Source organism: Triturus cristatus, chromosome 11 (genome assembly GCF_964204655.1).
Source record: "Triturus cristatus chromosome 11, aTriCri1.1, whole genome shotgun sequence".
NCBI lineage: Eukaryota > Metazoa > Chordata > Amphibia > Caudata > Salamandridae > Triturus > Triturus cristatus.
Window position 1 is genome coordinate 389,770,386 of NC_140594.1, and position 14,573 is coordinate 389,784,958.

The 14,573-nt window shown below is 44.5% G+C and overlaps 1 protein-coding gene across 1 annotated transcript in view; it reads left to right on the forward strand.

Annotated features, from left to right (window-relative positions):
* The first annotated feature begins 249 nt into the window (after positions 1-249).
* Positions 250-14,573, forward strand: part of LOC146784250 (histone H2A.V-like) — a 38,156-nt gene continuing 23,832 nt past the window's right edge. Inside the window, exons 1-3 of the mRNA XM_085632920.1 lie at positions 250-336; positions 3,419-3,496; positions 11,488-11,601. Of these exons, the coding sequence (XP_085489046.1) occupies positions 250-336; positions 3,419-3,496; positions 11,488-11,601 (279 nt within the window). The remainder of the gene's footprint in view (positions 337-3,418; positions 3,497-11,487; positions 11,602-14,573) is intronic.

Genomic DNA, 14,573 nt, shown 5'->3' on the forward strand with positions numbered 1-14,573 from the left:
ACAGACAAATCCTTGAGGTAGTGTATATAATTCTGTTATTTGAATTCAAACATTTAGGTGGATCGCCAACCTTTTCCCAACATCAATGAAATAATGTTAATTGCATTAAAATGAGCAGTGTTTTTTTTACATCCCTGGACATGTCTACTGCTTACCACCAGGTGGAATTAGGTAGAGATTCTAGACACCTTACGTTATTCATGATGCTGGAAGGGGCTTATCGTTATGTGCACTGTGTTTCAGTGATTGATGGGCAATTTGATCAAAGGAATGTCTGGTGTATTGTATTTCCAGGATGACGACCTCATCTATATCGAGGATCAGGATGACCATGATGTGAGACTTAAAGTGTGTGCTGGATGTTATCAAGAGGTGTGGGTTGACACTCAAGAGAGACAAATATAAATGTAGTCAAACCAGTGTAGAGTATGTAAGTCACCGCACATCTAGTAAGGGAATAGAACCTAAGATTAAGATTTTAAAAGCAATTAAATATGCACCTGCACCCAAGAATAAAGACCAGTTGAAGTCATCTTAGTGCTCATTAAGCATCATGCCAAGTTTGTGAACAATTTCGCTACAATAACCTTCTGTTTACGTTCTTTACTGATGAAAAATGTCAAGTGTGATTGGAGTAGTGAGTGTGATGCAGCATTTAATTCCAACAAATGTGAAATTGTTTCTGCTGGTCCTCTTGAACATTTTGACACTGCTGATTTGTGCAACATTACTACCGATGCCAGTAATCAAGGGCTATGGGCTGTGTTAAAGCAAAATATGAGTAATGGTATTAAGGAGATTGTGGTGTGTGGGTCAAGAGCCTTGTTGGATGCAGAACTCACATATTCATTCCACGATAGAGAATCATACCCTTGGTATATAGTGGGGAGTTTAATACTTTAGGAATTTTGTGTGGGCAAATTAATTTGTGTTGCGTACAGACCATAAATCATTGGTAGATGTATTCCTTACTAGTTGTGTGGGTAGAATGATGTCTTGTATTGCCAAGTGGCAATACCGATTACAGGAAATCCGGTACAAATTGCAGTATGTTGTGGGAGTACGCAATTTTGCTGTGGATTGCTTATTGAGATTGTCTTTGGTTGGCCAATGTGATGAGGAAGAGCACAGTGTGGATGAGGTAGAGTTTGTGTGGTCTGTTGATACTATGATGAGTAGCACAGTGTAGAAGGATGAGTGGAGGGAAGCGGTTAGGAGCGATATAGTAATGCAGGAAGTCATGAAATATTCAACTGTACAATGGTATCCGTCTAAGGACATGCATGCTAGTGCAATTCCCTTTTGGAGAGTTTTAGGAGAGTTATTTATTATGAATGGGTTGTTAAACAGATGTGAATTTCTTGTGGTTCCTTTCAGTCTGCGGAATAAGGTGTTAAGCCTTACCCATGAAGGTCATGTTGTCATACATCCCATGAAGCAGAGAGTAAGGGAGGATTTTTGGTGGCCAGAGGTGGAGAAAGACGTTGAACACTCTGTGAGAGAACGTTACGCGTGCATTTTGAGTGACAAAATGCAGATAACTGTTCCTGGTCCTGTTACGTCTGTTACATTTCCCAATTTCCCATGGAGCAAATTGTGTTTGACATCTCTGGGCCGTTTGGTGTGCTAGGGGGCAGTTCCAAGTATACTTTAGTTCTAGTGGACTACATGTTATGTGGCTCGAAGTAAAATTTGTTAAGAAAGTGAATACTGCTGTGGTTAAGGAATTCTTGCAGGATGTGTTGGTGAGGGAATGTCATCCTGAGCAATGGGTGACTGATAATGAAACCCAGTTTGTGTCAAGGGAGATGTTTGAGTTTTTGGAATTTGCAAGGGTTAAGCAAATCAGAGCCTCTCTAGATCCCCCCAGAGTAATGGATTGGTTGAAAGGTTTAATCACCCCATCAAGTGTCAGTTACAGTTGGCAGTGGTAAATGGCCTGAAGTGGAAGAAGAACATGCTCTGGGCTGTCAGAAGTACTCCTGACAGTAGCACGGCAGTGTCACCCTTTTCATTTTTAGAGGAAAGGTGGCGGGTTTATGGTTGAATGAAGAAAGGATGGGTAGGAAAGTGATGGATGTTGCTAAGGTTGAACAAGTAATGGATGTGAGGGGTGTGATGCATGGAAAGTATAATACTGTAGGAAAATCGTACAGAGAACTTCAGGTTAAGGTTGGACACTGGTGAGAATAAAAAATCCTTGTTAAGTGATGAAGGTTTCTTCAAGATTTTCTGCACTAGTTAAGGTAAAGGAAGTTAAAGACCATGTAGTAGTGTTGGATGGTGGCACATTCTGGAATAACAGCATGGTAGTGATTGTTCCAGATTCCAACTCTGGCTGTGTGTAGAAAAGTTTGAATGCCGAGGAAATGCCCACGTCAGTAAGTGACCTAGGTTGTTATGACAAATTGGTGTGATCTAAGTCCTTACCAATCAAACTAAATGAATATGTTATGTAAATAGATTATCGTTGCAATTTATCTGAAATGTTGTATTTGCAATGTTTGAGTGTTTTGGTATGAGGATCTTGTTTATATTTAATGTTCGCTTATTGTCATTTATCCTAAATCCTTGTATTCACACTGTTCCCTGGATCTTAGTTCCATCTCTCGCCTAATTCTTTTAGGTCTGGACATTGTTGAATTATTTTGTTAGGGTTTGCTTTTGTTTTCTTTTGTTTTGAAGGAAGGGAGAATGTTGGGTCTCGTGGGTGGTTGGAATGTATTGGAGTTGGGGAATCTTGAAAGTGGGAAAATCATAAGTACGGCAGTTGCTTCCTGAATGGAATGCGTTGTAAAGGTAGTTTTTTAAAATGCGTTGTAGTGTCATGCGATGTAATGGAATGCGTTGTAGTGGATGTTGCGATGTAAAAATTGCGTTGTAAGTGCATGCGTTGTAAAAGTATGCGTTGTAACGTCATACATCTCCTGGGGGGAAACAACCTTTACCTTTGGGTCTTGGTGTTGACAGCTGTAATAAAGATGCTCTCCCACCTACCTGGGGTCTTTGTCCTTTTCAGTCTTCTCCTAAGAACCACCTCTCGTGCCTGCGCTCTTCCATATTGTGTTTAAATTATTCTTGTCCAGTTTCTCTCCACAGTACTAACCTTATGTAAGTTTAGTCTCTGTAAATGTTGCTTAAACTCGTGTGGTAGATGCAAAGTTAGCCAATTACACAAGCTATTGCTGTTTTACTGCTCTGTAGTTGCTTTCTGACAATAAACAAGATGAGTTGACTCTCCCAGACTAGAGAGCTTAGTTTGTGGGGACGGTTGGCTCTCGCAGCACTTTTCATTTCTTTAGAGAGAATACGCTTTTTTATTGAATAGATGGTATGCTTTCATTCAGTCCCTTTATCACATAATCTTTCCTTACTTTGGTAAGATGGTGTTTAATATTTCCTCCTGCTCTTTTTGTAGGCATGTGGTAAGGCGGTAAAAGACAGTGGGAAAACCAAAGGAAAGTCTGTTTCTCAATCTCAGAGGGCTGGACTACAGGTAACGTTCTCGGCGTTCATGATAGTTTCTCTTTTCTTCTGGTTGTTGCGGTACACATTACGGTTCTCTGAAAATGAACAGAGAACATGCAGTGGCCTCAGTGTTTACTTTGTAAAAACAATAAGTGCTAGGGCCCTTATCAGGAGGCCACTGCAGCTTGCACCACCAATTGCCCCTGCCTGTGCTGGCAATAGCAACTACTAACCATGATACGTTTACAAGGGTGACAATTTGGACTATTCCAGGCCGCCCAAAGCTATAAGAAAGGCTCGGGAGATGGTATTAGTCGTTTGTAATGCATAAATAATTATTAAACAACTGTTGCCTTCATTTCAAAATCAGACAGGCAAGTGCCACTATGTGATGTACTGTCATAAGTACTGGTGCCGACAATCAAGTGCCGGTGCACAGCACCGGAAACCACCGGCTTAAATTAAGCACCGAGTGGCCTCCTTTCACATATCTGTTTCAGACATCCATTTGTGGGACCGTCATCAATTGCCTGGTTAATTCGCTCAGCCCTGCCATGCTTCCCATGCCTATACATGAATAATGAATTCAATATTTTCAATCTGGCATTTGTGTATCCCATCATAAAAACAGGACTACATTTCTCAAAATCCAAAGAAAAACCTGGACTGGGGCAGCTGGTCATAAATGAACCTTGAAAACGTGGCAGCTATAAACACACCAGATTGTGACAAGCACTACAGAGTTATGCATTCTGCTGTCCAATTTATTCATCGGGGTCCCTCTATTAGGGCAGAGGAGCGTTGCCCCCTGCTGCCATCGCCCCAAAAGCTGAAAAATAATATGATAATAACATGAATTTATTACCATTTTATTTTTGCCTTTCCCCAGCCTGAGCCTTGTTTAGGGCGGGGCCACTGCTCTTGCGACGAACAGCCTGACATGCACAGTGTAAACCTCTCCACCCAGCTGTCTAAGACAGCCAGGTGGAGAGCAAGCAGAGCCCCCCCAGTAAGCATGGAGCTAGTCCTCTCCAGCCAATCTTGGCGCCTCTGTCATGCTGCCTGTGCAGCATCAGAGCAGCACATTGATTGGAAGAGGGGAGTTGGAGCCACTGACGAGAAGACAGAAGAGCTGCCAGCACCGAGGGAAGAGGTAAGTCAATCTTTTATTATTTCATTTATTTTCAAACTACTGACAGACACTGTGGAAAACTCACAGTGACTTCAGCCTCAACTCTAGAGCTATCAATCGTGGCCCGTTATAAACATTGAGAGCTTTGGCGTTCAGCCTAAGAACACTGCTGCTTTTTCAAGTGCCTGTATGTGCCTCATATGTTCGTCCAACCAGTGTAATTGATCGGCAGCCGCTACTGGATGTAATGCAAGGCATGAATATGATTTGTGCCCGTCTACATACAAAATTGCAAACTACCTCGGACAGCTAATAACACAAGGAATCCTACAGGTAGATACTGCACAGGCAGGGGCCGCAAAAACTTTCTTATAGCAACAAAGTAGATGCAGGGCAGGCAGTAATAAAGCAAGGTCCCCATATACGTAACTCATACCTTACATTAAAAGAAGAATCGCTTTCTGTACATAGAACAGATACAGCATACAGGGCACCAAAATGAGTTTCACTACCACTCCCCACATACTGTCAGCAGCCGTGTAATCTTGTCTAACACACTGTACATGAACACCATCAGCAGTGCAAGCTTCACTCATACACAGAGCAGGTGGAGAACATCTCACCACGCCAATGACAACTTCCATCCACGTACAATGAACCACTGAATGCTTTCTGCACACCCACAAGAGATGGCAACAGTGCTGCTTACACACACACACACACAAACACACACGCACACGCGCGAACACACACACACACACACACACGCAGAGCTGCAGACAGCGCCACCATCTGGTGGTCTGTCATAAATATGTGACAGTGTTAAGACATAAGTGCTGAGGTCCTGCAGACACTGGCACAAATTAAGCACTGGTCAGCAGTCCTCCCTCACAGACATATACAGCAGGGCCACAGGTATGTAAGATGCCCTTATACACCCACAACTTGCATTGCGAGCTTCACTCAGAAACTAAACAGGCTTTACACGGATAGTTTTTCCCTCTCATAATACAATTCTCACAATCACTTGGTCAGTGCACTTTTTGCCCAACTTCCTCGCCCCTCTTCACTATTACTCCTCCCCTGCTGTGCAGCTATCACTCAGGCAAGCACAATCGGAATAGTAAACGGGAAAGGGGGGCAAGTGAGGAAGGATATATTTCTTCATCCATACCACAGCAAACTAAAAATGTGCAACTCCCTGGGTGGTGAGCCTCTTCATTCTTGGAGGTGCTTTGCCTGATTTAGGGTTTCTGTGCTTTATATTCATTTTATAGTGTGGGTGCGGAGAGAAAACCGCCTCTGCTGCCAGCCCGCCTTTGGTGGTGGCCATGCAGGGAGACGTGCATTTTTGCCTATACTACATAGAGGGAGACTGCCCATTGTTCAAGACACCATTCCTAAAACATGTTCACGCTTATTGTGTGTGGTGAGGTTGCATCCCATCTTTTCAGAGTGTTTCTCCTGCTATGGTTAACCTCTCTCCCGTTACCTGAATTGATGACTGTTGCCTACACTGGTGGCCTTCTGTTGGAATTTGTCCAAAGGCATTCCACAGCCAAGCGTTGATCAGGTGAACTTGGCCTAAACTGGTGGTACTCTCTTCTGGAACCTGTGAAACCAATGGGATAACGTGGAAGATGTACTTCTTCAGGATTGGTTATAGTGCTTGAATTATAAAAGAGGCAAAAGTTTCATTGACTCATACCCCCAAAATGTCATCAATATATCACCTCCGACCCCATAAATTATAGATAATCCCAACACCAGGGAGGCTGTGCACATGAGTGTTGGACAGACATATTACCAGTCGCTTAACTTTGCTAGTTGTAGTTCTCCTCCTCGGTGAGGAACACATTCCTCATTTGATCTGCGGGATGCTAGGTCTACAAGGAGCTGACCCTAAATATTAGAAATATACACAATTCCCAACTAACGGAGGATTAGTGCAAGATCATCCAGGACCCATAATTTCACTGTAGCTCAGCTGGCCTTGAAGGAGTAAGACCACAGAGCAGAGACACATTGGCCATGGAGACACAGAGCTTTGGTGGAGCTTCACTAGTAAGTCTGCACCATTCCTGTCGCACTCGTTTCCAACAGCCCAAGGCACAGAGGCTACTGAGGGATATTTGCCTTCATCCCCCTTTCATGGCTGTGGTCCCACTGGTTGGCGTCAGCTCACTTTTTCCTGTAAACATTGAACCATCTCTCTAGTTCTTATAGTACTTGAAATAATGCAATTTTTAATATTGCTTGATTCCTACTCTTAAAGCCCAGTTCCAAATGGAAACTAGTGATGCCTGGGGGTGGACTGAATGGTACTTATTCCTGTGGGTTCCCTCACCATCAGAAAACTTTGATTGCAACTGGTAGCTTTCGCTATACAGATCCCCAAGGAGGGGCCCCCCGGAGACTTCAAAGTACATACTGTGCTATTAGCTCTGTTCCCTTTGTCAAAATTAAAAACGTTACCTGGTTTCAAAAACAAATTAAGTTTGTCCTGACAGGACTACTGTAAAACTGGGTGCCCAGACATTTTATGTGGACACCAGGCACTGAAAGAACCCTGAACCACACTGTTTACTACATTGCGAAAGACTATTGTTGTGTGATTGGGCCCTTGGTGTGTGGGTGGTGAGTTCTTTGGGATAACAGCTTGGCTGTTTTTGTGGCTGGAGATCCAGCCCACTGCGATGATCAGTATTGCATCTCTACTTCTTTATTTCCCCATCGGGGCACTATGAACCTTCTTCAGTTGAAAGTCCTTCGTGTTTGGGTCAGGTTGATACTAACCTGCATAAGAGTGGGCCCACTTCCTAGTCTTGCGTTAGGTGTACTATAGTAACATGATATATTTTATAAAAGTGCTTCCATTCTGATTTCAGCCCACAAAACCCTTCTACATCTCTAAAAGAAACAGATCTAGCAGAGTGCCATATTGAGAATTGAATTTGCAAGGGTACCCTGTCGCAGAAGGAGAAGTATAAAGAATGACGGCTGCCCAGATAGCTGAGCGCAACTCACACACGGGATTCACACACTTTCTCCACCTTGGTGCTTAACACAATAGTGAAGAAACGTCTCTCCTTCGACTCCATCCTGGGCAGAGATACCTCAACACACCCTGAATGATGTAAGCTTCCCTAGAAGTGTCTTACACCTACACTGGGTAGTTGAACGATTAACCATGAGGCATAACTCATCTGCTACAGATCAAGCTATGTCTAAACTCCCCGCCTGGGAAAGTATAGTCATTTCAAGTGCTAAGGACATTATCTAACCTGAGACATCCCTTCAGGTATCAAAGCTTATCCCGTGCCCAGTACCTCGATCTTGGGGTTGAGAGCTCTTAGTAGTGAGTCTCTGTACACCAACTTTCTGCCCACCAAGATGCAGCTGCTCTTGCATCGACTCGGTATCCTCTGTATCTTCTCTCCTGAAAATGGACTGCAATGTACAGGGTGCCTCGTGTAATCTGCACGATCATGGCTAGACTGCGTACTGCGTGCCCAAAGATGCCTTATCCCAGCCCTTCGGAGGCTAGCTGGCAACTCAACTAACTAACTCCCAGAAAGGTTTCATCAGATGGCTTTTAGGTGCACACGCCCAGCCAGATAGCAACATTACTCCTAGTCCTGTAAGAACCCATTACCTCATCAGGTCCATCATCCTCCCTTCCTGGAGCATCATCATTGTTAGCTTCCTTCCAGGTTTCTGAGGATGTGTTGTACATTGTTAGATTCATAATTGGTTTCTGAACATGTGATTTGCCTCATGCTTGACTACCATTGCACCTTCTGCAGTTCTCAACCTCTGAACTGCACACCCACACGTTGCTGTAGAAGAAAGTGACCCGACCCAACTCCATCCATTAAAAGAGAGATCAGGCATATACCAGGAAGCTTGCTACTTTGTAACATTTTTGTGTAGTGCTCCTGTCCCTTTGGACACCTCAAAAAGATGCCTGTAGACATTGTAGTAAAGGACTAAATGAGTTCTGAAGTGCCCCTGGTGAACCCGAACTGACCCCCACAGGATACATTTTCCATATGCCTGATGTTATAGAAAATACTGTAAAGTATATGAATGCTATGACAAAAAGGTCAGATATATTCTTCACATGTAAAACCAGAGAATCTTAGGAGGTGTGCTTTTTTTCACATCACTCTATATCTGTGAGTAAACCACTCCAACCAGAACTGAGTCCCTTCAGTCCTTTGATTCCAGAATAAAGAAAAGGACTTGGTTGGTGTTGGTAACACCTGTTGTTTTCAGTGATGAAGGGTGGAGATATCTTACATCATTGTTGTCATTATCCTGAGCATTGTTATTTTTATTTGGCGACAACAATCCGGAGTGTAAAAGCTGTTCTGATCTTTCACGACAGTCTGTGAGAGCTGAAGTGCTCTCACAAGGGAGCTGGGTTTATACTTGATTGTCCCAGAGTTCCTTGGACCACTGCTACATTCTACATGATGAAATCCCAGCTGTTGTTTGGTCCTAGCAAGAGAAGCGATGGGAGCACATTTAGATGCAGTACTGTTGATTGAGGCTCAGATAGTCAAAGTCTTCCTTGAACTCGCCTTTCTCAGAGGAAATATTGTGAGAGATCATAGTGCAGATAAAGGAACTGCATTGTTACCGCTATACCTTGTTGAAATTAACCACCAGATCTTCCCTTGTGAGAGGATGTATGGTAGTGCAGTTTAGAGTATTGCCCTTTTACAGTATGTGCAGATAACCCCATGCCTATCTAACGCTTCATGCCCAGATAGTCTCCTATTAGAGCTGTGAATTCCTAATGTGATTTCCCCACCATGTGGGCGAATTGACAAGTGGCATTCCCACACAAAGATTAGCTGCTGAAAGGCAGTAAAAATAAACTCCTCAGCGATTTGCTAAGCAAAGGGAACCCTAGGGCCATCTCGTGAAACAGAACTTTACACCACTTTTTTTTTAAACTCATCTCTATTAAAGTTTTATAGCATCAACAGCAGCAGTCAAATCTTGGTATACCTAGTACAGTGCATATTCAACAGAGCGCTGCATATGTGTCCAAAAGACATAACATGGTAGTATGATAGGAAGACATTTCACTCTTCAGTAACCCAATCAAAAACATGTATAACATGAGCCTATACCCTCAATCTCACCTGTCAAGCAAGATGCAAAAAACGGAGTCACATTATAGAAATGCCGGATACTCCCCGACTGGAGGTAGGGGTACCATCATAATAGTTCACCAACTCCTGCCTTTATTTCTCTTCTGAAACAACTCCTACTGTAGCCACATACACACATACCTTCCATCTTCTCAATGTAAACAGCATCTCTGCCTTCAGTCTTATTTCCCTCCTCTCTCTCTATAATTAATCTAGATGTACTCTCTGCCACCACGTTGTCCACCACGGGCAAACTTTACACTAAATGCAGGTTCTTCAGCATTCATCACCCATTTGCATTGCGATTCGAAATTCTGCCAAGCTCTACCTTACTTAACCTACCTGTAAGGCTTATGATCAGTCCTAACCACAATCATTGTTCCTCATTTAAAACTTGGGGCCTTATTTATGAAGGCTTGCGACACTTTTACGCAGCCGCTGTGCCACTTTTTGTGCCATATTTACAAAGTGATGTATCTAAGCAAATGTGTCACTTTGTAAATGCCTGCGCTACATTATACCTTTGTCAGATATAATGTATGCAGGGTGGGCGTTCCCACGTGAAAAAAGCCTTGCAGAAGTGGCTAAGTGAAATCTATCAGATTTCACTGCGCCCCTTCTAGGACGCGACTGCATCACAGCCTTATGCCTGCCTCACAGCGTACAATGGGAATAGGCCTCCTCCATGCATTGCTGGAATTGCGTCATGCTTATGACACAACTCGAGCAATGCGTGGGTTTTGCGCCGACAGAGACATCAGGATTCCCGACGTATCTGTCATTCCTTGTGACATGGTGTGCGGCACAATAAACACGGTGCATCCTTTGTGCCGTAAGGAGGGCGCACTGAAAAGCATTGCATCGCTGCTTTCACACAGCAATGCAACACTTTTCATAAATGAGGCCCCCCTTGGTTTGTGGTAATCCAATGCAATGCTAAAGCCTCATTCGTAATCGCAGATTATTTGTCTTCTGCCCCTCTCAGTTGTCATTTGGGAAAACTACATTGTATGTTTCTTGCTATTCATTAGTTATCAGCATTAAAACCACATCCAAGCCTGTAGCTGTGACATCTGTGATGCTTGGGAACAAATCTGTCTGGACATAAAGTCAACAGTGTGCCTATTACATCTGTTCGCCATTCTTCCCACTCATGCTCCCCCTCCTACCATTAACCACCCCCTTCTCTCATCCTCTAACCATAGCTTGTCTGCATACTCATGCAACTAAGACTGATGAACAAGAACTGCTTGAACATCCACGACCAGATCTTCCTGTGTTTGACTAACCCATACTCTCCCTGTTTAAAGATTGGTTCCAAGGGAAGTAGGTTATGCTTTTTTCCAAAACCTCAGTGCAGCACCTCATGCACATTCTCCCTCAGCAACACTCTCAGTAAACTGACTCCTTTGCCAACTTTCATAGGAGGTAGAACTCAATTGTCCATCATGTAGAACATTTCTACACTCTACCCACCTTCACCTTCAGGTCCACTCACACAGCACACATACAATATGATATCACTTGAGCTGCAACATTCTTCAAAAACACATTTGTAGGAGATACTCTGTAAAGCCCTGTGGGAAGTATTTTTATGAGTTACTTTTCTATTATGTTGTGGAAAGGTCTAGGAAAGTTATATGGGGCATACAGGAAGTTGTTTGTAAGGTTTACGTTATGCATATTGCGAATCTGCACCACATTACGTTTTCTCTCATTTAGTTTCCAGTAGGTCGCATCCACAGACACTTGAAGACTCGTACGAAAAGACACCGTCGTGTTGGTGCTACTGCTGCAGTCTACAGTGCGGCAATCCTGGAGTATCTCACTGCTGAGGTGAACAATCCGAATCTTGCCCAGATAACACCCATCTAGCCTTCCTACACTCCAGACATGTTGCAACAGATCCAATATGTGATTTGTTTGGGAAATGTGTGAAAGCTAATGCATAGGGTGTGGCGGCGAGGATCTCTCCTCTGTCTCTCTGTACCCATATCTGGTTTTGTAAAGTTTACTTTGCTCTCTTCTTTTTTCCCCACAGCCTTTTTGTTTATTGGAAGTTATGTCAAAGGCCTACACTTTGCGTATTCTAAAGTAACACTTTGGTGTAATTATAGAGCTTGTTTTCCCAGTGTTCAGTAGTCCCTATTTTGAGAATGGGGGTGACTAGGCTATCAGGTATCAGGGTACTTGGAGGTATGTGAAACAATATCTCGAATAAAAGGAGCCACTTGCAATGATGGAATTTCACAATTGAATTACAAAAGCCAAACAAAAGTTTCTATGTTGTGTTCTATTCATGTACAGTCTGTTCTGCTTACAGGAAGATGCTATGGTCTCCTCAGCAATGTCACTCTCCCCGGTTGTGGGATGAGAAGAGGAACCTCTCCTCTAATATGGACATGTATGTGTTTCACAGTCTCCACTGTCTTCCACTGTCTTTTTAGTGCATTTGTGATGATGTCTTTTACATTACTTCAGTATGTAAAACAGTGCAACTATTCCAGATGCCACATTGTGGGGGATGCCATAATCTATACCAACCCATATTTTAAAGCACCTGGTCTTCCAGAATCATATTGGTTTGTATGTAAAGCACTGCTGCTGTGCAAAAGTCTCTATTGCCTAATTATGTCAAGTACCCGGGCCATACTTGAAAACATGTTACCCCAGTGAGTGAAATACACAAGCAAATGACAGAAACCAAACTGTACTAGTATGTAAAGCTAAATTACAGTGCAAATACCCACAATACCTCTGGGGTAGGTACTGGGCATTTACCTGCTACTTGCTTGTCCTGTTGTTTCCTCCTTTGCTGGGTTCTGGGTGTGCTTCTGAACCTTTGTGAGAGCTGCTGGAGTTGAGACTCCTGGCTTTCTGGATTCTATTCGGTTCTCCGTTTCCCGTGCTGCTGGGCTGCACTGGTCTCCTGGAGTCTGTGGTGTGTCTTCTGCTCCTGTTTTAATTCACATTGTTCCAGCTCCTCTCTGCCTGTTTTCTGTGTCCCCTGAAGGTATATGGGCGGTGTGGTGGCCCTACCCCGGCAGCCACTATGGTGCTGGGCGCAGTGGCTGGGATCCATGTGGAGATCGTGTGGGTCTTCTCCTTCACCCATGTTTTTGTGTGTGCCAGAGGTTTGGGCTGCATCTCCTTGCTGTGGCTCCATCCTTGAGTGAGCACCTGGGTTGGGCTCCGGGTGCTCCGCTCTTCAGGTGCATAGGCTGTTGTGCATGCTTCCCGCTTCGGCCGAGAGGGATTCACGTCAGGTGCATGACGGGGCCTGCCTCAGTTTGTGGGCACCCGGGTTGGGCTACGGGTGCTCCACTGCTTCCCACATACCCAGATTCACATCAGGTGCATTCAAGGGCCTGCCTCAGTTAGTGAGCACCTGGGTTGGGCGCCGGGTGTTCTGCTACTTGCTCACATGCCCGGATTTGCGTCCGGTGCATATCAGGGCCTGCCTCAGTTGGTGAGCACCCGGTTTGACTCCAGGTTCTTCGCTGTTGTCTCGCAATGGGGTGCTCGTCCCGCACGGTCAATGGGCAGCCGGGTGGGCTCCAGGTGCTCCACTCTCCATTCATGTTGGGGATCTCATCCCAGTTTCCTGCTTTTGGCCTGAGATTGGTGGGATTTTTAACTCCGGCTGGCTCCGCCCCCTTGCCACCTTTCTTCATTAAATTCAGCTGTTCTGCCTGCCGGTTGCCTTACAAGGGACGTTTTCGTTTTTTTTGGGCTTAGAAAAAGGTGTGGGGGGGGGTCATGATTTTTCTGTTGGTCCTACGCCTGTGCTTGCTGTGTGATTTAGTTCCTCTTTTCTTGTTATGGGCAAACATCTGCGAAACGCCGCAATGTGTCTCCTGTCTCCTCTTCCCAGGTGGACAGTGGAAATTCTGCTCCTCCTGTGAAGCAGTCCTGGTTGGATGACAGCCGGTTGAAGCGCCTGATTTTGGAGACTTTGTCCGATTAGAATTCCTCCAAAATGTCTGTTGGTGATCGTTATAGTGGGGGTCTTGTCCTCTATTTCGACATTTCTAGTTCAGACTCTTAAGTTGGTTCCTCCTTGGGTGTGGTGGACCTGAAGGGCAAATATATCTCCAAGGAATTGTTGCCGGACATCTCCTCTCATGTCAGAGGGAGCATGGGTTTTCCTAATGAGGTTGTGGCCAGCACTTCACAGGATGCTGTCTTGCCGCAATTTCGGAGACCTGCTATTATGTCTCTACCTATCCATCCCTTTGTGATGGACGTCCTGTTGAAGGAGTGGAAGGACCCGGATCATATCATGTTGCTTCGCTTTATGTCCAAGCTCTATCCTTTGCAAGACATGGAGGATACGATTCCTGAATCTGTGCATGTGGATTCTATTGTGGCCAGTTTGGTGGGTCGTCCTTCTATGGCTGATGATAATATCCTTTGTGATGGGGTGGATAAGAAAATTGACTCTGCACTGAAGAAGTCATATGCGGGGTCCCACCTTGCTATCTGTTCCGGTGTCTGTGGGGCATATGTCGCTCAGTCCTTGTTGGCCGACTTTAAGACCTTGTTTTCCACCATGCAGGAGGGTGGCAGATGTCCGGACCTGCTAGATTCCATGGAGCGTCAGGCGGAATTCCTCTCATATATTGTCTTTGATTCTGTGCGTGCTTCTGCCTTGTCCTGTGCTTCATCTGTTACTGCTCGTCGTTTGTTGCTGAAGGGCTGGAATACGGATGCCGCGCAGAGGTGCATGGCTTTGCCGTTGCCGTTTACTGAGCCTTGTCTGTTTGAGGACACCCTTGAGGAGAAGCTTCACAAGCTGTTCAAGGAAC